General features: G+C 38.7%; 1 protein-coding gene across 4 annotated transcripts in view; it reads right to left on the bottom strand.

Moving 5' to 3' along the window:
- allc (allantoicase) overlaps window positions 1-23,871 on the bottom strand; it is a 59,369-nt gene that overhangs the window by 19,601 nt on the left and 15,897 nt on the right. For 2 of the 4 annotated variants that reach the window (XM_069886204.1, XM_069886207.1), the window contains 4 exons: window positions 23,555-23,710; window positions 21,999-22,072; window positions 21,754-21,862; window positions 9,677-9,804 (listed from right to left, as the gene is read on the bottom strand). In XM_069886204.1, coding sequence (XP_069742305.1) covers window positions 9,677-9,804; window positions 21,754-21,862; window positions 21,999-22,072; window positions 23,555-23,710 — 467 coding nt within the window. Of the gene's footprint in view, window positions 1-278; window positions 4,472-9,676; window positions 9,805-21,753; window positions 21,863-21,998; window positions 22,073-23,554; window positions 23,711-23,871 lie in introns of those variants that run through there. The other 2 variants (XM_069886205.1, XM_069886206.1) reach the window with 2 other exon arrangements.

Here is a 23,871-nt window from a genome sequence, read left to right as displayed (position 1 = left end):
GATACCTATCAGATTTTTATCAAACAAGGGAAAAACCAGATTGAAGTCTTGTCCTCATTGATGCAGGAATTCAATGTGGAATTAATACCTCCTGATTTTACTTGAATGAAGGACCACCACTAATACAAATAATCAGGGGAGGTTCCCTCAATGAAATAATATCAGGAGCTATTTGTTTTTTTAAATTTTATCCAATAGGAACAAAACATGGTCAAAACTTAATTGATAAAATATTTTTTCTTTTTTTTCAATATTTTTTATTGAAATTGAAATTCCACAACAAAAAGAAATATAGAGAATATAAGAATACATATTTAAAGTCAAAAAAATAGAAAAGTCCAGATTACACGTCACTCAAATTTTCATTCACAGTACCCAGCATTCTTAATCAAACATATTATATAATAGTAATATTTTATTATAAAAAGAAATATAATCCCACTATCAAAACCAAAGCTGTTTGGCAAAGAAGGAAAAATAAATTCCCTGTCACAACAATGAATTACCTTATTATCCAACACCCCTACATTATACCAAATCAAAAATTTTGAAAGTAATTCAGAAAGCTGTTTGAAAATTTAAATTTAAATCATAAATTGAGCATCGAATCTTCTCTAAATTTAAACATGACGTAACGTCACGTAACCATTAACCATGAGTAGGCGGAGCAATGTCCTTCTATCTAAGCAACACTGCCCGCCTAGCCATAAGAGAAACAAAAGCTAATACATATAAATCAGATGCCATTAAAGTTATGCCTCTCCCTCTCCAACTAACAAACAAGGCAGTTAAAGAATTAGGCTTCACATTTACTTTAAGAAGTACAGAAAACATCACTTACTTCCAGTTTTCCCCAGACTACGACATGTCCAAAACATATGAATTAATGAAGCATCTCTATTGTTGTATCTATCACAACAAGCAGATATATCTACATAAAAGTGAGATAGTTTAACTTTGGACATGTGGGCCCTATGGACTACATTAAATTGTAAGAGGGAGTGGTGAGCACATAAAGATGAGGCATTAACTAATTTAAAAATTACATTCCAAGTTTTTTCAGAGATTGAAAATTGTAGATCCTGTTCCCAGACTTTTTCTAATTTTATCCAAAGGAGCCCCTCTTATTCCTAATAACATGTCATAAATGTTAGATATTGAACCATTGTTAAAAGGTTGAAAATTAAAAATTACATCAATTAAATTCTCATCAAAGCTCTGAGGAAATGTATGTAAATGAGATCACAAAAAATCTCTAATCCGTAAATAACAAAAAAAACGAGTATTTGGTAATCTATATTAAACTGAAAGTTGTTCAAAAAAAGTGAGACTCTTCAATAAATAAATAGTTAAAACATTTAATGCCTAATCTAGACAATTCTTTAAAAGCTGTGTCAATTATGGAAGGGTTAAAGAAATAATTGGAAAAAAATAGGACTAGAAAGAGAAAATCTCAGTAAGTCAAAATGTTTTCTAAACTGTATCCAGATCCTCCAAATATGTTTAACTACCTGATTGTCAGTTAATTTATTTAAAGATAAGGAAAGTGAGGATCTTAGGAGAGAAATAATAGAACATTTTGTAACAGAATTAGATTCCAAAGTGTTCCATATTCGACAGACTTCTTGGTTAATGTAATCTGACCAAAACATAAGATTTTGTATGTTGACTGCCCAGTAATAGAACCTAAAGTTTGTTTGGGCTAAACCTGCATTCTTTAAAAAATTTTGAAGGTGGACTTTATTTAGGCGAGGGTGTTTATTTTTCCATATATAAGATAAAATTGAGTCAAGAGATTAAAAAAAAGATGTAGGAATAAAAACAGGCAAAGCCTGAAAAAGGAAAAAATTAGGTAATATATTCATTTTAATAGAGTTGATTCGACCAACCAATGATAAAGAAAGGGACAACCAGTATGATAATGCCCCCTCATGTATTTTATTAAATTGAGAAAATTTTCTTTATATAGGTGTTTAGAATTCTTAGTAATTGTTACATCCAAATAAATAAATTCATACAATTTTAAAAGGAACATTATTACTTATTGGTGCCATATTATTCAAAGGTAAGAGTTCACTTTTATGTAAATTCAACTTATAACCTGAAAATTGACTAAAATTAGAAAGTAAAGAAGGCGTAGAAGGCCATGAGTTCTCAAGATTATAAATAAAAAGAAATAAGTCATCAGCATAAAGTGAAACTTTGTGGGCAGTGCCCTTCCTTAAAATGTCAGTAATATTAGATTCTCAGAAAGTTATAGCTAAGAGTTCAAGAGCCAGGTCAAAAAGCAATGGACTTATAGGGCATCATTGTCTGGTTCCACGCTGGAGCTTAAATGGTTTAGAATTCTGAAAGTTAGTAAGAACACAGGCAGAGGGAGAAAGATATAGTAATTTAATCCATTGAGTAAATTCAGCCCCAAAATTAAATTTTTCTAAAGTCTTAAATAAATCATTCCATTCTACCAGTCAAAGGTCTTCTCCACAGCCAAAGATATCATACATTCTCAGATCTCCTTCGATGAGATAATAATATTTAATAAACCCAGTCAGATCATCAGATATAATAAATGGCAAAATATTTTCAAGTCTATGAGCCAAAATTTTGGATAAAATTTTAGTATCAACATTGAGTCAAGAAATTGGCCTGTATCAAGAGCAATTGACTGGGTTTTTTATTCTTTTTAAGAATTAGTGAGGATGGAAGCTTTGTAAAAAGACTGTGGCAGTTTGCCCAACTTAAAAGAATCAGAAAAAAGCAGAACAGAGGTGAGGAGTAAGTATTGAGGAAAGAGTCATATAAAATTATCCAGAAATCCATCAAAACCTGGTGACTTCCCAGAATGTAATGAACATACAGCCTCTGCAATTTCCTCATGGGAAATAGATTGATCCAACTGCTTTTGATTAGCAGGAGAAAATACAGGAATATTCAATTAATCTAAAAATTATTTGTTACAATATTATCCTTCAGAGAATTGGAACAATTGTGAGCTCAATAAAATTTTAAAATAATTTGGACAAGTACATGTGTGAGAGAGATATAGAGGGCTATGGACTAGGTGCAGGTCAGTTGGACTAGACAAAAAAAATTGACATGGACTAGAAGGGCCGAAGGGATCTATTTTTGTGCTGTAATGTTCTGTGGTTCCAAGTCTTGTCCTCATTAATGCAGGAATTCAATGTCGCATTGACACCTCCTGATTTTACTTGAATGAAGGGAGGTTCCCTCGATGAAATAATATCAGGAGCCATTCGTGTTTTTGATTTTGTCCAGTAGGAACAAAACATGGTTAAAGTATAATTGTAAAATATTTTTTAATCTATTTTCATCTTTAAATTTCCATGTTGGCAATAAATGATAGAATTTATATTTTGATTGATCTTGATTTCAGAGTTTCTTGCTCATCTAGATGTTTGACCAATGCCATTTGTTTGGGAGATCCATGGACCAATGACCTGGCAGACTCTGTTAGACCGTTAATACAACTTTGAATATGTCTGGTTGATTATTATTAATAATTCCAATTTAATCATACTTTATCAAGCCTGAAATCTGATGCATTGAAGTTTTTTTTAGAACCAAGAAACCAAAAAAACTGAACCAAAAATTAGAACTGAAAATTCAAACCCCTCAAATAATTCAGCCAAAGTAGAATAGTTGCTTCCACCAAGATATGCTTGTGGACTTGTATCTACAATTTGGATCAGCGTTCTCAATCTTTTTCATTCCACTCACATACCACTTTAAGTAATCCCTATGCCATCGGTGCTATGTGATTAGTAAGGGATTGCTTAAAGTGGTATGCAAGTGGGAAGGGAAGATTGAAAATCACTGCTTTAGACCCAATTGTTAATGAAATATTTTGCTTGAGAAAAATTGTAATTGGCCCATTTCCTTTGGAGTTATGAAACCATACACATAATGAGTCAATTAGGTGCAATTAAAACAGTGGTTTTCAAACTTTTTCTTTCCACCCACATAGCACCTAAAGCAATCCCTTACTAATCACAGAGCACCTATGGCATAGGGATTACTTAAAGTGGTATCTGAGTGGAAAGTAAAAGGCTGAGAACCACTGATTTATGTTTCAGAATCACAAGATCATATATGCTAATACCTTCATGTCACATCAAAACCCCCACAGAAGGTGCAGTAGTAAAAATTAAATGTCATGTGATTGATATAAGGCTTTCTCACAGGAGACAAATAATTTTAGTATCAATGACATAAGACACGTTGAAATGTGGAAAGTTGGAGGAATTATGACAGTTAGACTTCTGATATGGTAACGTGGAGAAGAATTTGCAAAGCGTTTTGAGAGACTTCACAGATTCACAGAGGGCAGAGAGCACGGGTGTCCTACGAGTCGCATCCTACTGATCCCACCATCTGGTTTAATCGTCAGCCGTACATGAGTTGCAACATCTTTCATTTTGATGGAGAAGAAATGTTGCTGGTGTGGTTTCAGCTGAAATTGAAAGGGAAGGGACATGAATGGAACAGCTATTCTTTCCAAGGAGAACACTTTTTTTAAAAAAGGAGGAAAATTACAAACAATTTCTTTCACAGAGGAAACTGCTTCATGGTTTTATGGGTTATTGTCATGGACACCAAGATATCATGAAGAGCTTCATTTTGCATTCTTCCTTGGCATTATAAAAAAAAATTTGCCACCCTCCAGCACTGACAGATTCATGGGAAAATACGACATCAAATCAACAATAAAATCACTGCTTGGTCCTATTTCTCTGTATCTTCTCAGAACCTCTTAATTTGATCACAATATTTATACCATGAGCTATCAACAAACTGAAATGGGAAGTTACAATGCTTTACTGTAAAACAATGCCACATTAATTGAAACACTACCATAAAAATGTTTTTGTTTTATATAAACACACCATAGTAATCAAAAGTGTGAATCACAGTTTAGAGCAAATTAGTCTTGAGAATTTGTAACAATATCTTAGAACAGCAAAAAAGGGAAATAAACAGTAATATTCACTTGCGTTAACAGAGGTGCAAGGCCATGAATGGCATGCGGGCACAGTGTGGAAGTCCATGGTATAGTCCTTTTCACCTATATTGGGCCTTTGTGTACCCATTAATTAAAAGAGGCCATGCTAGGCATGGATTGTGGCAGGCAGTCTGACACCTTCCTATACAAGATGATGCAAGTACCAGTAGTCGGAGATAGGTGACAAATTGGTATGTGAAAAATCAGGAAATAAAAAGCTGAGCACAACTGAACTCAGACAAAGTAAACTCTCCAGCATTAACACATGGTGAAATCCAGAGCGATGACCTACCATTCAAAACAGCAGTCATCCACATTGCAAACTTAACTCAAAATAACTGCCTTTTAGCTGATGTTATTTAGATCAAAATTTGGAGCGAAGCACTGGAGCCTCCAGAATATAAACAGCAACCAGTGGTCTATGTAGAATTTCTTGTTCTGTGCAGTCAGACGTGACACTGTGAAGGTTAAAGGAGCTGTTAATCAAAGACAGACTTTGCAATTCCAGGCATATCTGAGCTAGGTTTTGCTCGTCAAGGAAAGTGAAATGGCATAGCCAAAGGATACAAGTGCTTAAGTTCTGTGAATTGAATAGCTATTGATTATATTTTAACAAAATAACTAAATTCTCACTTATTTACTACTGACAAAGGTTTAACTTAATTGTTGACCCGAACAAATTAAATCTGCATTTTTTTCAGATCTCCTATCCACAATTACCAGAAGGAATGTTTATTTAAATATTAACCTGTTTCTTATTTGAAAGTAATCACTAACTATATTAACTAACCAATGCAGCTTCACAGCTAAGAGGAAAACATAAATCTGTGAATGCCCTAAAGTTTCTGTCGTATGTAGCGACCTCCAAACAGAGCAAACAACTGGAAAAAAAAACTATTCTTATTCATGAGCAAGAGATATTTTTACAGTACTTGTGTAAATCCATAATTTAACCCCACTGTGCAAGACTCTGAAGAGGTAAATCAGTAAGAATTCTGAAGAATTTCTACCAAACTTGATGTGTAAAATGTAAACAAGCTTTGAACCATTAACGAGGCATCAAAAGTCAAGGTCCTGAGGTAACAAAGGAAATTGATAAAGGCAAATATTGTATATGTGGAATTCAGTCAGATATTTGATAAGTTCCCACGTGGTACGCTGGTCGAGAAATTTAAGGCATATAAAATCCATAGCAGGCTGGCTAATTCAATTCAGAGATACAGCCTGACCCATGAGCTCATGCCATCCAAATACACCTATGTAATCATTTGACCTACAAAAACCTGAGCAAGTCTTTGAAACATGGGAGGAAACCGGGGCAGCTGGAGGAAACCCATGCAGGACACAGGAAGAACATGCAAACTCCTTACAGATAGCGCCAGATTTGAGCCCGTGTCAATGGCACTGTAATAGCTCAATTAATCAAGAATTGCCTTGGTGATAAGAAGAAAAGGGCAGTGGTTGAAAGACACTTTTCTAATTGGAAGTCTGTGATCTGTAGTGCACTGTTGGAATCAAGGCTTGGACCATTTTTATTTATAGCATATATCAATGAGTTGGATGTGAATGTAGAAGGTATGATAAATAAAATTTGCAGATGACATGAAAATTGGAGATGTGGATAGCGAGGAAAGTTGTCCAAGGCTTTAATAAGATATAAAGTTGGGTGGAGCACGAGCAGTTGAACAAGTGTGAGGTGGCGCATTTTGGAAAGTCAAACAGAAGAAAAGGGTATATGGTCACAGATTCATTGAGCTGTCAGCATGAAAAGAGGGCCTTTGGCCCAACATGTCCATGTTGACCAAGATGCCCATCTATTCTCATCCAATTTTCCTGTGTTTGGGCCATGTAGTTCAAACCTTTCCTGTCCATGTACTGGTTCAAATGTCTTTAAAACATTGTCATTATATTTGATTCTACCATTTCAGCAGCTCGATTTACATACACACCACCCTTTGTGTGAAATATATTCCCCTCAGAACTGCTTTTGTCTCCTACATTAAACACATACCCTCTAGTTTTACACTCCCTTTCCCTGGGGAGAAAAGACTTTGACTATTTACCGATCTGGTGAGGCCACACGTCAAGAGCCACGTGCAGATCTGGTCCCCTCCTTTGGGGAAAGATGTGTCAGCTTGGAGGGTGTGCAAAGGAGGCCACCATGTTGATTCCGGAAATAGAGATTTCTTATGAGGAGAGATTGAGCAGCCTGGGCTATACTTAATGAGTTTAAAAGGATGAGCTGGGGAGTGGGGGGGGGCGGGCGGTCTCTTATAGAGACGTGTAAAATTATGAAAGAAATAGATAAGATAAAAGCAGCAAGGTTGTTTCTACATGTAGGTGAGATCGGAGCAAGGGGACATAGCCTCAGGAAACAGGGGAGTAAATTGAAGACAGAGGTAAGGTGGAACTTCCTCTCCCAGCAAGTGGTGAATCTGTGGAATTCTCTGCCCAAAGATGCAGTAGGGGGTGCCCAATTGAATGTACTGAGGCACAGGTAGGTAAATATTTGCCCAGTTAGGGAATTTAGGGTCGGGTGGGGGGGGGGGGGGGGAACAAGTAAGTAGTTCTCCTTTTACTCAAAATATTTGCAGAATCTTTTCAAATTCTCCTTTATCTTAGCTGCCACAAATATCTACTCCTGTTCTTACATTCCTCTTATTTGTTCCCTTTTTCCCCTCCAGATTATCTTCCTAATTGCACTCCTAATGGAGGAAGCTTAGGTTTCAAATTCATTGTTCCATAAAAGTGGTGAAAGAGGCATAAAGCTGGCTTGCCCTTACTGAATATAAATGTTATAAAGTTATATTACAATTTTAGTAAATGCTGGCTTGACTGCACTTGGAGGATTGTTTGATGTTCCGATTCCCCCCCCCCCCCCTCCCATGCTATAGCAAGGAGGTGATTGCACCAGACAGAGACACTAACATGTTTTCCTACTTTACCTACTTCTGTTCTTACTTTTCTCACTCTCCATAACCACACCCCACCACCCCTCATCAATAGTCTCTCCTTCTATCTCTATCTCCACCTCTCCCACATACCATCCAAGACTAAATCACCTCCATGGCTTTTTCCTTCCTGTCTCCCCCACCTTTCCTGATAAACGCTCCCAATCCGAAATGTGGACTGACCATTTATACCATGGATGCTGCCTGATGTGTTGAGTTCCTTCATCTTCACGTGGTTTTCTCAAGATTGCAGCATCTGCAGTCCTTGTGTTTCACCAAGATGTTGACTGGATTGCAGGACTTCACTGGGAGAGATTAGATATGCTGGGATTTGCCCGCCACTCCCTCCTACAATTTAAAATAGTCCATAGAGCTCACATGTCCAAAGTAAAATTATCTAATTTTTATGCGGCTCTATCTCCTGGATGTGATAGATGCAACAATGGAGTTGCTCCATTAATTCATGTGTTTTCGACATACCAGAACCTTGAGAAATATTGCAATGAAATATTTCAAACTTTTTCTGTACTTTTTAAAGTTAATTTTAAACCTAATCCTTTAACTGCCTTGTTTGGTATTGTTGGAGAGAGTGGCATAATTCTAATGGCATCTGATTTGCATGTATTAGCTTTTACTTCTCTTATGGCTAGGGGGCAGTGTTGCTCAGATGGAGGGACATTGCTCCGCCTACCCCATGCTCAATGGCTACGTGATGTTATGTCATGTTTAAATTTAGAGAAGATTAGATGCTCAATATTTGATTTGAATTTAGCATTTCACACTCTGTGGGGACCTTTCATGAATTATTTTCAAAATCTCTGATTTAATATGAATGCAGAAGTGTTGACACAAGGAAATTTATCACTTTGAAAAGGAATTCTTTTTTTCTCTCCTTGCCAAACAGCTTCATTTTTGGTAGCAAGTTTAGATCTTTTTTTATATAATAAAATATCACTCTAATATAATTTGTTTGATTGAGAATGCAGGGTACCTTGGATGAACTGGTATGATCTAAGTGTAATGTATTATTTCCTTGACTTATAATATGTATTCTTATGTACTCTGTATTTTTCAATGTTGAATTTCAATTTCAATAAAAATATTGAAAAAGAAAGAGAGGCTGGGTTTGTTTTCCCTGGAATGAAGGTGGCTGTGGGATGTCCTGATAAAGCTTTATAATAATAACTATGTTGAAGAGGCATTTAGATTGGTAATTGAATAGGCAAGTTATAGAAAGATAGAAACTGTGCAGGCCAATTCGATGACAACCTTTCCTAATTCATCTGGCTCCACACAGAGAGTGGACTTGAGGAACCAAGTGGCCAACTTGTGCTCTGATTGCAAATGTTAGCATGTTTACATGCACCTGCGTCAGCCGCTTAGCTTGCTCCTAGCTTCTACAGCAGCAGATCTGCAGTGTGCTGCCCATCAGTCTACAGGTATTCTGGCTCAAGAATTCATGTGGTCATCAATGAATGCAGAACAGGTGGAGGCTTTTCAGCCTGTTGTAACCACCCTAATTCTTTGAAAAGTTAGATTCATTCCAAAGAACCCAGTCATGAGCGATTACTAATGAACGCAGTCCTTACATCTTGAAGGTCAATAATTTTGAGCTCCAATGTGGTTTTATGGTCTTAAATCACACACCTTCCCATTATTTTTGTCCTGGCAACACCAGAATGATGATCGTTTTACCTTCTCTTACCTTAGTGATTGGCAACAGCATTTTCCATTTCAAGCTAGCACAGATTTTCCACTCTGGATCGATGCTTTTTTTCTCCTCTTCTGGAGTGGTGGCACAACCTTCAATTAGGCAACTATCTGGGAAGTTCCCTGATGACAGAAAGGTTGTTGCTTAATGATGTCACTCACATTTTCATCCAATAAAATAGTCCTGCTCATGTGAGGCTTGCACTGCTGTTGAAACAGGTTGGAGTAAAATTTAACCCCAGCAGGACAGGGTAGGGTGATGAGTAGGAGGAATGAATTCCTGCTTCCATCCATAATACCAGTGCCAATGCAGTTTTAACCAAGGTGAATTGGAGGTCAGAAGATTAGTCCATTCAGAGAAATTGGGTGTCAACTGCTGGAACTCAAATGGGTCATGAGCCTGCACCACCCAAATGCACCCAATTTATCTCCCAAACATGTACATCAATTGAACATGGAAAGAAACTGGACCACCCAGGGAAAACCCACTCAGACTTGGGAAGAATGTGCAAACTCCTTACAGGCAGCACAAGGCTGAAACCTGGGTTGCTGGAGCTGTAGAGGCATCGCACTAACTACTACACTAATCATGTTGCTTGTGAAGTAGGATGGGCTGGAGTGCTTATTCCCAATCTAAACCTAACCTGCCATGATTTGCCTCCCTCCTTCCAATCAGCCATCTGACTTCCCCCCACCTTCTTCTCAGCATCATCCTGTGAACTCAGATCTTAAATTTGTGAGAATTTAAATTGTTTCAGAGTTTAATGTAATGATTCCTTTAGAAACGTTGAAAATGTGATTAACTTCTCCATGTAAACTTCTCTTTCTAAGGAAGACCTGTCTTCACTACTTCAGAATAATGTCAGAGAATCTTTAGATTGACCAGCACTTGTTACTTCTCTCCATATATCAGATACCTTAGTCTCAAGGATGCTGGAAACTTGGGGGCGTGGCCTGAAGGTGAAGGAAGAAGAAGTGTAATTCCGTCTTCCCTCAATTGGACTAATAAATACCCGAATTAAAATACTTAAAAAAGTCCTGAAAGTTTGTTCTGAAGTTGTCTGAATGTTAAACGATTACAATGGCTGCGAATACAAAGAAATCGAAAACACAGATTCAGAAGAAACTTCCTTTTAAGAGTACAGAAGAAATGAGGCCTACCTATCAAGTGGAATCCACGGAATCAATTGGACAGTTACCTAAGCAGCAATGCACTCCAGCTTGCTTAAGTATTATCCCAGTGCCCTCGCAAGATGGCGCCGGGCTTCCAATTTTTTCTTCTTATCTTGATCAGCACACTCGCGATATTGGGCACGCTGTAGAGTTGCAAGAGTCTACAGTATCAGGCTCGGTGCCCAACATTGCTGTGGGTCCCAGTGGCAGTGTATTGGAAGGCACGCATGCACGGGCCCCGGGGCTGCTGCTGCCGGGCATGCGCGGTGCATCCTGGGTCCACAATCTTCTGGATAGGGTTTGGGTTGTCAGTGAAGTTGGTCGGCAATGGTTTGACCACGTCGGAACGGGGTCAGTAGACATGTAGACCAGAAGCAAGGTGATAAAATCAATGGTAGAATCAAAAGAACAACAAGGGAAAACTTCTTTTCAAACTGAAGAATTGAAAGAAGAATCATTCACTGTTACTGAAGTGAAAGAAGGTAGCCCTCAAGGCGAGACTAGTGACACTACTTTTGATGCTGTTTTTACAATTTTGGAATCTATAGCTTATCAAATGGGTAATATGTCAACACAAATGTCCACTCAAATTGATCATGGATTTATGAACATGACTGAAAACATGAATAATATTTGTGAAGAAGTTTCTTCTGTTAAGAAAGATATTTCTGTTGTTAAATCTGATGTTAATAGATGCTTGAATATGATGGATACAGTTCAAGACAATTTTAAGAAAATGGAAGGTACCTTTCAAGTTTGTAGAGAACAAATGGATCGTAATAAAGAAAAAATAGAAAAAGTGGAAGATTCTTTTGTTGGATGGGAAATTCAGAAGAAAGACTTATTGAAGAAGATATATTCTTTGGAAAATCAAAGCCGCCTGAATAATGTCAAAATAGTGGGAATTCCGGAAGGAATTGAGGGTTCAGATCCAATTTAAAAAAATTTAAAATGGATTCAAGCATTGGGATTGGAATTTTTTTCCAGAAGGTTTAGAATTAGATAGCTTTGAGAAGTAAACCATATCTGGGCCAACCTCCGTGAGCTGTTTTGATTTGTTGTCTACGGTATCAAGATAGGGAAACTGTTTTGCGAGTTGCAGTCCAAAATGCAGGTAGATATTCATCTTCGTTGATGGTACAGGGAAATAAGGTTTTATTTTACCCGGATTTAAGTCAAGAAATTATTAAAAGGTGTAAAGAATTCAATTCTGCTAAAGAGGTGCTTTGGAGGAAGGGTTATAAATTTTCTTTTAGATACCCTGCAGTTTTGAAGATCTTTTATGGTAATTTCCAAGCACAGTTCTTTGAGAGTGATCATGATATTTTAATTTTTGCCAATTCTTTGCCAGACAGGGCTACTGAAAGGCAAATATGTCAATGAGTTTGATTGATATTGATGATCCGGAACAAGCCTTGGGATTGAATTCATTGGGGCTGTGAACTGATTTAGACTTATAATTTTGTAAGTCCAGTTGGGGGGGCGATGAAGGTCGCTGAAGCTTTTGGAAGTCGTCCGCCACCTGTCAGTGGGGGGATTTTATTTATTTCCACACCCAGTTAAGCGGGGAGTAATATTTAAGTCAAGAAATATTTAATGTTCAGGGCTTAAACAACCCGATTAAGCATAAATGTGTTTTAGCCTATATAAAAAAGATGAAAGTCGATATTGCTTTTTTGAAGGAAACTCACTTAACTGAAAAAGAACATTTAAAATTGAAGAGAGATTGGGTTGGTCATGTAATTTCATCTTCTTTCAATTCGAAAGGGAGTGGTGATCTTGATTCACAAGAAAATACCATTTGAACGAATCTTTGGTGGAATCAGATGGCCGAATTTTAATGATTAATTGTAAATTGCTTGCTGAGTTATGGTCTTTGTTGAATGTTTATGCACCTCATGTTGATGACGAACAATTTGTGTCTGAAGCTTTTTTAACTTTAAGCTAAAGAAAATATTTTGATTGGGGTAGATTTCAATTGTGTATTAGATCCATTACTGGATAAATATCCAAAAATTTTGAAAAGATCAAAAGCAGCGGTCCAATTGGTTTCCTTGATGATTAACTTAAATTTGATAGAGGTTTGGAGAAGGTTAAATCCTACTGAGAAAGAATTTTCATTTTATTCCTTGCATCATGATTTATTTTGAAGGATTGACTTTATTTTGGCATCAGCACATTTCCAATCTCATTTTAATTAAGCTGAATATAAGAGTAGAATAATTTCTGATCATTGTTATTCATTTCTTGTGTTGGGCCGGAAGTTACTCAATCAACTTTTTGGTGGAGGTTTAATGCAATGTTATTGAAAAAAACAGAATTTGTAAAATTCATTAAGGATCAAATTGTTTATTTTTTTGGATTTGAATAGGAATACAGTTCAGAGTCATTTTACTTTATGGGATGGTTTGAAGGTGTTTTTACATGGTCAAATTATTAGCTATGCATCAAAGGAAAAGAAGAAATTTTTGGCAGAGACTTGGTCATTAGAAAAACAGATAGCTGATTTGGTAAATGAATTTCAGAGGAATTGTACAGAGGATAATAAGGCAGTTTTGACTAAAATGAAGTTACGATATAATACACTACAAATATATCAATTTGAATGTTGATTCAAAGATCTAAACAATGTTATTATGAGTTAGGCAACAGAGCCCATAAAGTTTTAGTGTGGCAACTGAAAATAGAACAAGCATCAAGAACTATTAACATTGTGAGGAAGGATAACTCAGTTACTTTAAACCTCAGGAAATCAATGACCAATTTTTATAATTTTATCAGAAATTATATGTTTCTGAGGGAGTTAGAGATGATGGTTCCATTGAATCTTTTTTGTCAGAACTAAATTTGCCAATATTAGGGGAAGATGATGTGAGGAAACTGGATTCTCCTTTTACAGATTTAGAAATAAAGGATGTTATTCAACAAATGCCTAACAGGAAGTCTCCAGGAGATGATGGGTTCACTGTTGAATTTTATAAAGTTTTTGTTAATGATGATCTGTCCTCTTTATTTACGGATGTTCTTCATCAGGTAATGCAGGAATAAGGTCTACCAGATTTGTGTTTAAGTGCAATAATTATGGTTATACCACAAAAAGATGTAGATTTGAATGTAGCTTCATATTGGCCAATTTCTTTGTTAAATGTGGATTATAAAATAATAATAAAATTACTGGCGAATAGACTTACTAAGTATTTACCACAATTGGTACATGCTGACCAGACTGGTTTTATTAAAAATAGGTATGCTTCTGACAATATTCTTAGAGTGATTTTATTAATCAACGCTTCATGTCAGCAACCCAACCTACCAATGGTAGTTGCCTTAAATGCCGAAAAAGCTTTTGATAGGGTCAAATGGAAATTTTATTTCAAGTTTTCGAGAAATATAAGCTTGGACACTTTTTTATTGATTGGGTGAAGGCATTATATAATAATGCTGTTGCTAGAGTGGCGACAAATGGTCAAACCTCTTCTTTCTTTAAATTATCGCGTTCAACTCGTCAAGGTTATCCTTTGTCGCCAGCTCTATTTGCGTTGGTCATCGAACCATTAGATCAAGCTATTAGGGAGAATGAGAATATTAGAGGAATAAGGATAGTAGATGATGAATATAAGATTAATCTATTTGCTGATGATGTTTTGATATATTTAACGAATCCGGAACGATCTTTAATTTACTTGCAATAATGTTTAGAACAATATGGTAAATGATCAGGATATAAAGTGATTTGGGACAAAAGTGAAATATTACCAATTTCTGAGGGAAATTATGACCTGTGTAGACAAATTACTCCATTGGACAGATAAAATTAAATATTTAAGGATAATGATTGATGTAAATATTCAATTATGTACCGTTAATGAGAAAGATTAAAGCAGATTTGATTAAATGGAAGAATTTACCTTTGTCATTAATAAGTCGAGTAAATTGTATTAAGATGAATATCTTTCCATGAATTCAGAATCTTTTTCAATCAATTCCTTGTTTTCTTTCAAAATCCTTTTTTCAGGATTTAAAAAAAGTAGTTTTAAATTTCTATGGAAGGGAAAATTAGCTAGAGTAGCAATACATAAATTGACCTGGAAATACACTTTGGGAGGTTTGCAATTACCCCATTTTCAAAATTATTATGAAGCAGCTCAATTAAGATTTATTGAATGTTGAATGTTTCGTGCCCCCTAGTTGGGCCAGGGTAGAATTAGCTGGTATATCAGAACCTTACCCACATCAATTTGTATTTAAATGGAATTCTGTTTTTAATACAGAGATACATTGTACCGATTTTGAAACATTTGTTAGAGATTTGGACCAAAAGGAATTTATTAATAGGTTCAAAAGGTAGAGTGTTGGTTTAAGCCCCAATATATCAAAATAAATTTATTCCTTTTTCATTGAATAATAGATTCTTAAGAAAATGGCAGATTAAAGGAATAAAGTTATTGTAGGATTGTTTTGAAGAGGGTAAATTTTTATCATTTAATCAACTTAGAGAGAAATTTGGAATTTCAGTGAATTCTTTGTTTGTTTATTATCAAATTAGAGAGTTAGTGAAAGATAATTTTGGAAGAGAAATGAAAATTCCTAAGTTAACGAAATACGTGTTTATGATTTTTCATTTTTCAGATAAGGGTTTTATTTCAGAGATATATGCATTGTTGCAAGACACTATGGATAAAATAAATTTAGATAAATCCAGGATTAAATGGAAAAATGATTTAATTTGTGATATTAATCAGGCTGACTAGGAGGTGATGTAAATAAATTGTTTAATGTAAGATATAGTATGATTAATTATAATTTTTTGCATCAGTTATATTTAAACCCTGAGAAATTGAGAAAATATGGATATAGTAATTCAAAGTCGTGTTTTAGATGTGGATTATGTGTAGGAACATTTTTACATTCCGTTTGGCTTTGTGATAATTTTGATATAAAATTAGGGAATTTCTTCAAAATTTGTTTAAAATTCAATTCTTGTTAGATCCCCAAATCTTTTTGTTGGGTTATACTGCTCTATTTATGAATTTGGGGTTAGATAAGTTTCAGACAGCATTTTTACATTTAGCATTGGCGGTAGCATGTAAATGTGTTGCGATTTCTTGGAAAGACGAAGTTGAGATAAAAGTAAATCATTGGCATAATGAGTTGAGGTTGTGGTGATATGTAATTACACCACTAGGTCACCAGGGGTCATCCCGGTGACCTTGTATATAAAGCAGTCCAGAGCTACAGTCTAGCCTTCCAGGTTTGTATTGCAGAGAGACAAGACCTCTTAGTGAACATATTAGTTTATTAAAGCTGTCTTATACTCGCACTGCTGGTGTAGTTATTGTCAGTACAATTTAATAAACTAATATGATAGCTACTAGGAAGGAAGCTGCTTCTGCTCCAACATGCATTCCTGACCACCTGGAGACTCTTCCTGAGGCATGGAATCCGGCAATGACTAGCATGCACATGCTTCCAAGGACAGAGACGGAGAGGAATCACTGTACTGGAATCATGGTGGAATGCAGGGAAGACCACAGAAGTACGATAGGGGAGGTAAGAAATGGCCAAGAGCCCTGCCTGCCCATGGGTTCACTGGTACAGGTGCTGCTGACCCTAAACCCCAGTCCGATCAGAAAGGGGCCACTACAAGTGCGGGTGGAAGGATCTCCACAAGTCGTGCTCCCGATCGCCACGTATGTGCAGAATTCCCAACTACTCCAGAGCCAGGGAAAGCAGACACCGCTACCATCACTCCCCCAGCAGCAGCTCCCAGTACCCCAGGGTTCACCCTTGCTACACCTAAGGGACCAGAGACTGCGACTTAGCCATGTGCTGCCACCAGACAGGCTGGAGCTCGATCCCAGAAATTCCGGAGCCAGCGCGCACCGGCCACTGGCAGAGATGCTTTCTGAATTACATGGAGGGTGCTGAGGCATCGGATAAAGAGCTATTAATGCTGCTGTTAGCCCAGCTGGGAGACCACCCTTACTCCCTTATACAGGATGCCAGGTCCTACCAAGAGGCAATGAGCATTTTACAGTGGCATTACAGTAAGGGGCATAGTGAACTCCACTCCCGGTACAGACTCATGACCAGGTTGCAACAAGTAGGGGAGTCTGCCAGAGACTTTATTCTCTCTCTGAAAGACCTGGCGAGAGGCTGCAACTTTAAAGCAGTATCAGCTCAGGAGTATGCGGAGGACCTTATTTGGGACAGAATTGTTGCGGGCATATGGTCCACTGAGATGAGACATCGATTGCTGGAGAAAGGAATGGTGGGGCTAGATGAGGCAGAGACTATTGCAGAAGCTTTAGAAAGCACCAGGAAAGAATTTGAGGAGTACCCACAAGACCCTGGGGCTTGGACAAATATCACACTGCTGGACTCTCTAGCCCCATGAAAAGAAAAGTACGCTGCCTCACAGGAATTCACAGCAGCAGCAGCACCTTGAGGGTCCCAAGTACTTTTCCTGTGGACAAAGAAAGCACCCAGAGCCCTCTGCCCTGCCAGAGAAAATGTCTGCTCCAACTGTGGAAAATGTGGGCATGGTTGGGGAGGAGAGGTGAAGGAGGGAGGGAAGGGAGGGAAGGGAGGGGGTAAAAAGGGAGAAAATGACACTGTGTATTTTCAAGAGGGAAATGTTTATGTGTATTTTGGTCAATATGGTTCATAGTGTGAAAAATTAAAAAAAAGAAAAAAAAAGAAAATGTGCGCATTATGCAAAAGTCTGCAGAAGTGCCAAGGCCCATTCTCATGCTAATGAGAGGCGAGAAAGCTCTTCTTTCTCCACAGACAAACAGAAGAAGAAGAATGCCATGTGCAGACGGCCATTTTGGACAAATGCTACAGAGCAGAAGACACAATCTTCAGGAGATGAATATGACGCCAAGTACTATTGGATGGAAGGACATGCCAGACTTGCTTCCCTACGCATGAATCAGACAAGTCCACACAATTTATCTGACGCCACTGTGTGCATCAAAATTAATGATGTGAGGGTAAATTGCTTAATAGATAGTGGAAGCACTGAAAGTTTTATTGACCAGGGGTTAGTCAACTGCCTTGCCCTCCCCACATGCCCGAGTGAGCACCAGATCCTGTTAGCAGACAGCAGCCTTGCGGCTGAGGTAAAACAGTTTTGCAGGGTTACGCTAGAAATCCAGGGCACAAAATACAAAGGGTTCAAATTAATAGTACTCCCTCACCTCTGTGCCCCAGTACTATTGGGGTTAGATTTTAAGTGCCAGTTAGAAAGCATTACAATAGTGCACAACGGGCCTCATCCCCCCACTACGCCTTACGAAGAAACAACACTGCAGCCTGTCTGTCCTGAACATAGAACCCCCTCCGCTGTTCACACACCTGACCCCAGAATGCACACCAATAGCCACAAAGAGCAGGAGGTACAGCCCAAGGGATAGAGCCTTCATTAGGACAGAGGTCCGCAGGCTACTACAGGAGGGCATCATAGAGCAGAGCACCAGCCCCTGGAGAGCCCAGGTGGTTGTAGTAAAGTCAGGAGAAAAACTGCGCATGGTAGTGGATTACAGCCAGACAATCAACATATTTACACAACTAGATGCCTACCCCCTGCCACGCATAGCAGACATGGTCAACAACATTGCATGGTATAAGGTGTTTTCCACCATAGACCTGAAGGCAGCATACCACCAACTGCCCATTAGAAACAGCGATCGCATTTACACGGCATTTGAGGCAGATGGCAGGCTATATCAGTTTCTGCGACTTCCCTTCGGTGTCATCAATGGAGTGTCCCTGTTTCAGAGAGAAATGGACCAAATCGTAGATGAGTTCCAACTTGAAAGCGGTGTTTTCCTACTTAGACAGCGTGACAATCTGTGGCCACACTCAGCAGGATCATGACACGCATTTAAAACGCTTCTTCCACGCAGCCAAGGAAAGGAACCTAACGTACAACAGGGTCAAATGCGTCTTAAGTGCCAGGAAGTTGCCAATCCTGGGATCCTGGGCTACATAGTGCAGAATGGGGACAGACCAGACCCAGCCCATATGCACCCTCTCCTAGACCTCCCAGTGCCACACATGCTGAAAGCACTAAAAAGGTGTTTGGGGCTGTTCGCTTACTACGTCCAATGGGTCCCCAACTACTCCGACAGGGCCCACCCACTTATAAAGGCCTCAGTTTTCCCACTGTGCCCAGCAGCCACCAGAGCATTCAGTGACATTAGGGACCATATCGCTAAAGCTACCATATGGTCCATAGATGAATCGATCCTGTTTCAAGTAGAAACGGATGCATCCGATGTGGCTCTGGCAGCCACCCTAAACCAAGACGGATGACTGGTGGCCTTTTTCTCACAAACCCTACAGGGGTCAGAAGTAAGACACTCAGCAGTAGAGAAGGAGGCCCTAGCCATTGTGGAAGCAGTAAGGCACTGGCGACATTATCTGGCTTGCAAACATTTCACCCTCGTCACGGACCAACAGTCTGTGGCTTTTATGTTCGATAACCAGAACGGGGAGAATTAAGAACGACAAATTCCTGCGCTGGCGGATAGAATTGTCTACATTTAACTACGACATTCTATACCGCCCCGGGAGACTCAACGAGCCCCTGGACGTGCTGTCCAGAGGCACTTGTGCCATCCTTAACCACACGTCCCAGTTGCAGAGCTTGCTCAGTGAGCTGGGCCACCCGGGAGTCACTAGACTGTTTCACTTCATTAAAACCCAAAGCCTCCCATTTTCAGTATAGGAAGTGAGGTGAGTGAACAAGAGCTGCCCCACCTGTACAGAATGCAAACCGCAATTTTACCAGCCAGACAAAGCCACCCTGATAAAAGCTACCAAACCTTTTGAGTGCCTCAGCCTCGATTTTAAAGGCCCATTCCTGTCCAATAATAGAAATGTCTATTTCCTAAACGTAATAGATAAATATTCCCGTTTCCCCTTCGCAATCCCATGTTCCGATGGATCAGCACCCACTGTTATAAAATGCCTCCAAACCATCTTCAGCATATTTGGGTACCCGAACTACATACACACAGACAGGGGTGCTGCATTCATGAGTGCAGAAAGACAGCAGTACCTGCACGAGAGAGGGATTGCTACCAGCCACACTACAAGTTACAATCCTAGGGGGAATGGACAAGTCGAAAGAGAAAATGCCACTATCTGGAAAACAGTCCTCTTGACTTTAAAAGCAAAAGACTTGCCTGTTACTAGTTGGCAAGAAGTGTTGCCAGAAGCATTACACGCTATACGTTCTTTGTTGTGTACTGCCACTAACATGACCCCACATGATCCTATCTTTTCTTTCACAAGGAAAGCCACGACGGGCACAGTGCTGCCTAAATGGATGATGACACCGGGACCTGTTCTCCTCCAGAAGCACTGCAGACCCCACAAAGGAGACCCGCTGGTGGATCAAGTGGAGTTGAGGCACGCGAACCCTCAGTACGCCTTCGTCACAGTCCCAGATGGAAGAGAAGACTCGGTGGCCACCAGGGATCACGTGCCGGCCGGATGTGTGAACAACGTGGAGGAAACACAGATGTCTACAGATCAACAAGGAGTGCAGCAGCAGTCACCAGATCAGTCGTCCATCGAATCACCCCAGAGGACTATACCACCCACCACGGAAATCAGGGCCCTGGGTACGCCTGCCCCACAAAATATCACCACCCTGGACTCGGTGGGAGAACCTAGTCCCATACAAGAGGATCCCCAGCCCACACGGCCACATGACCAACCAGTACTTCCCACTCCCACACCTCCACCAAGAAAGGCCGAAAAGCAGACCGCCCTCCCCACCCCTATACCACTACCAAGGAGGTCCAGAAGGCAATGGAAGCCATGAAAAATTTTGGACTTATGAACTTACAAACAAGGAACCGAGGACGGGGGTGGGGGGGGTGCGGGGATAACAAATTTTTAAGTGGGGGTGAATGTGGTGATATGTAATTACTCTACTAGGTCACCAGGGGTCATCCCGGTGACCTTGTATATAAGGGAGTCCAGAGTTACAGTTTAGCCTTCCAGGTTCGTCTTGCAGAGAGACAAGACCTCTTAGTGAAAAAATTAGTTTATTAAAGTTGTCTTATACTCACACTGCTGTTGTGGTTATTGTCAGTACAGAGGTCTTGTATTTATATGGAAGAAATAACATATAATTTGCATGATTATTATGATTTTTTTTGTTAAGATGTGGTCACCTTATTTGAAATGTATGAATTTAGTAATATCATAAACTGCTGTATGTATTTTTTTTAATGCTTCCCTTGTGGGATCTGTTGAGGATAGAGGGAAGGGGGTGAATAGTTGAAGTTTTCATTTTTATATTATGGATTTTGTAAAAGTTTTTTGTTTTGAAAATATTAAATAAAGTTTTTTTTTAAAAAGGATGCTGGAAACTTGACCAAATATCCTCACAGAATTGTATCCTGAGCTCTTCTGAAGATATGCTCAGAGGATATGATGAACTGAGGTCATAAATGCCTTTTCATATAAATCTTTAAAAAGATGCCATGACGTTATTATGAAGAAGTGAAAACAGGTCCTTCATAGTGACCAGACCACCATCTATCTTTCATTCAACAAAATAATATGGATTTTCAGATAAATCAGAATAAGACCAGTACACACACTACACATCTTCAGGTAAACAAGGAGTCTGCAGATGCTGGAGAACTAAAGTATTGGAGGAATTCAGCAGGTCACACAGCATCCATGGAAGCAATTGGAAGGTGGAGGTGGGGGTGTGAGCCTGTCTTCCACTCCCACCTATATCTACCTATCACCTTCTAGCCTGTGCTCCTTCCCCAACCAATTTTTTTGTCCGGGCGAATGGTCAAATTTTGTCATCTCTGATGAAGGGCTCTGGCCTGAAACATTGATTTAATTTCTGTTTTCTCATTATACCTTTGAAGTGGCTTGTATCAATCTCAATGTGTGTTATTATGCCAGGATGTCCAAGCTTAAAAACAGCCCATTCACATCCAGGTACCTGTAAAATTCCCTGGTCATCTGTCTGAAAAGCAAAATACAAAAGATCCAAGGTCAATCAATATCATATTTAGAAACAATAGGTTGGAAAAATAAGTGTATATGGAAAATAGTATAGGCTGGTGAATGGACAATCAATGGATAAGCTGTTGGCTTCTTACCTTCAATACTGCTGGTCTATCCAGTCTCCGGGCAGTTTCCCACCCATCAGACATGACCTTGGATCTTCCAACACCTTCAGATACAAGTTTTAAAATGTTAGCAATATTACCACCATAAAAAGAATTCAAAGTAAGAAGATGGAATATTTAAAAGAAAAACAGAAAATGCAGAAAATGCACAGTGACTAAGCTGCATCTGTGGAGGGAGAAACAGCTAATGTTTCCTGTCAATCATCAGAAGGGTTCATGTGAATGATGAACAACCTGAAAGACTAACTTCAGTTCTCCCTCCTCTGATTATATCTAACCAGCTGAGTATCCCTGCATTTTATATTTCATTTCCAATTTCCAGTATCAGTAGTTTAAAAAAAATAAACTAAAGGTTCATTTAATTTGCATTTAGGAAGAGCAGAATATGAAAAATATACGTCTATTGTTAACCTGTATCAAATATGTCACCCAGAATTTCAATGAGATGTCCATCTCACAAAGAAATTGTTGTGTCTACAAGATTAAATGTTAGTGACTTTAAAATATGTCCATAACAAACACTGGATATTGCTTCTTTTAATAAAACCATGCACTGTTGTTGATAGTATTAATTCTTCTACTGGCAATTAGTTGAATTAAATCATACAACTTATTTTAGAAAATTAAACTTAATGCAAAACTCCTGTTTTGCTGACAAAATTGTTACTTTAGGACTGTAGCCCAAATTGCCAACTTCTGTTAGTTATTAAATTCACTCATCTGGACAGTACAAAGTGCAGCAACTGATGTACAGGTTATACCTCTCTTATCTGGCACTCTGCAATCCAGCAACTCCCATTGTCTGGCATGTTTTGAATCTCCCGCCGTTAGTACAGACTCTTTACCGACAGACGCCGGTCCCGATTGCGGCAGATTCAACCTTTACAGAGCCAGTGATCGGGACCGGGGTTTGACCCCCACACTGACTGGAAGGAGTTTGTAATAACAGCGGCAGGTCCAACCTTTACAGCAATCAGGACCAGGGTTCAAGTTACATGGTCTCTGTAAGGAGTTTGTACTAACGGCAGCAGATTTAACCTTTACAGCACCAGCAATTGGGACCAGAGTTCAAGTTCCATGCTGTCTGTAAGGAGTTTGTACTAATGTCCCAATAACTGGCACTGTAAAGGCACTGCCCTGACCGCTACACTAACTGTGCTGCCTTACGGTATTATTTGCTGTTTTAAGCTTTGTTCTACCTTTGAAATGTTTACATAGGGGTTCCCTTAGGGGTCAATTTCTGATTTTCCGGCATTTTCTGTGGACCGGCAATGGCCAGGTTCCAATGTCGTTGGATTAATGAGGTACACCCTGTACATGAAACTGATGATGTAAATTAGACTGGAATAATTGGGAATTTGCTAACAAGCTATTCTATTATGAAAAGTTTCTCTTAAGTTAATGAGAACATCAAATATACATCTGCAAACTTAAAAGATACCTCTTGTTAAATTGCATAAGCTAAATCATCCAGCATCTTGAACAAAATCTCCTGAATGAAGTTAAATGCATTGTAACTACATTACCTATAATGTGATTTGGGTGTCCAAAATGAGCATTGCTGAATCCCACGCATACACCTCCATTGGTCATTGCAACCAAATCTATTGTGTGCCTCTGTGAAACTGCTAACCAATCAATGTTGCCTATGCCATAAGCTCTCAGTCGAGCAATCCCACCATCTAAAGAAAAAAGAAACAGGTATAGGTATCACATGATGATGGACAGATATGCTCTCAGCCAGCCATCTTGGCAAATAGAATCATTACAAGCTGTACGTAATGTTTCTTGTGAAGGGCTAAACAGACTATGTTACTTGAAAGCAATTTTTTTCTAAGTGCCA

The sequence above is a fragment of the Narcine bancroftii genome, chromosome 6 (genome assembly GCF_036971445.1).
Source record: "Narcine bancroftii isolate sNarBan1 chromosome 6, sNarBan1.hap1, whole genome shotgun sequence".
NCBI lineage: Eukaryota > Metazoa > Chordata > Chondrichthyes > Torpediniformes > Narcinidae > Narcine > Narcine bancroftii.
The sequence above is the reverse complement of the archived record's forward strand: the minus strand, read 5'-3'. Positions and strand labels throughout refer to the sequence as shown.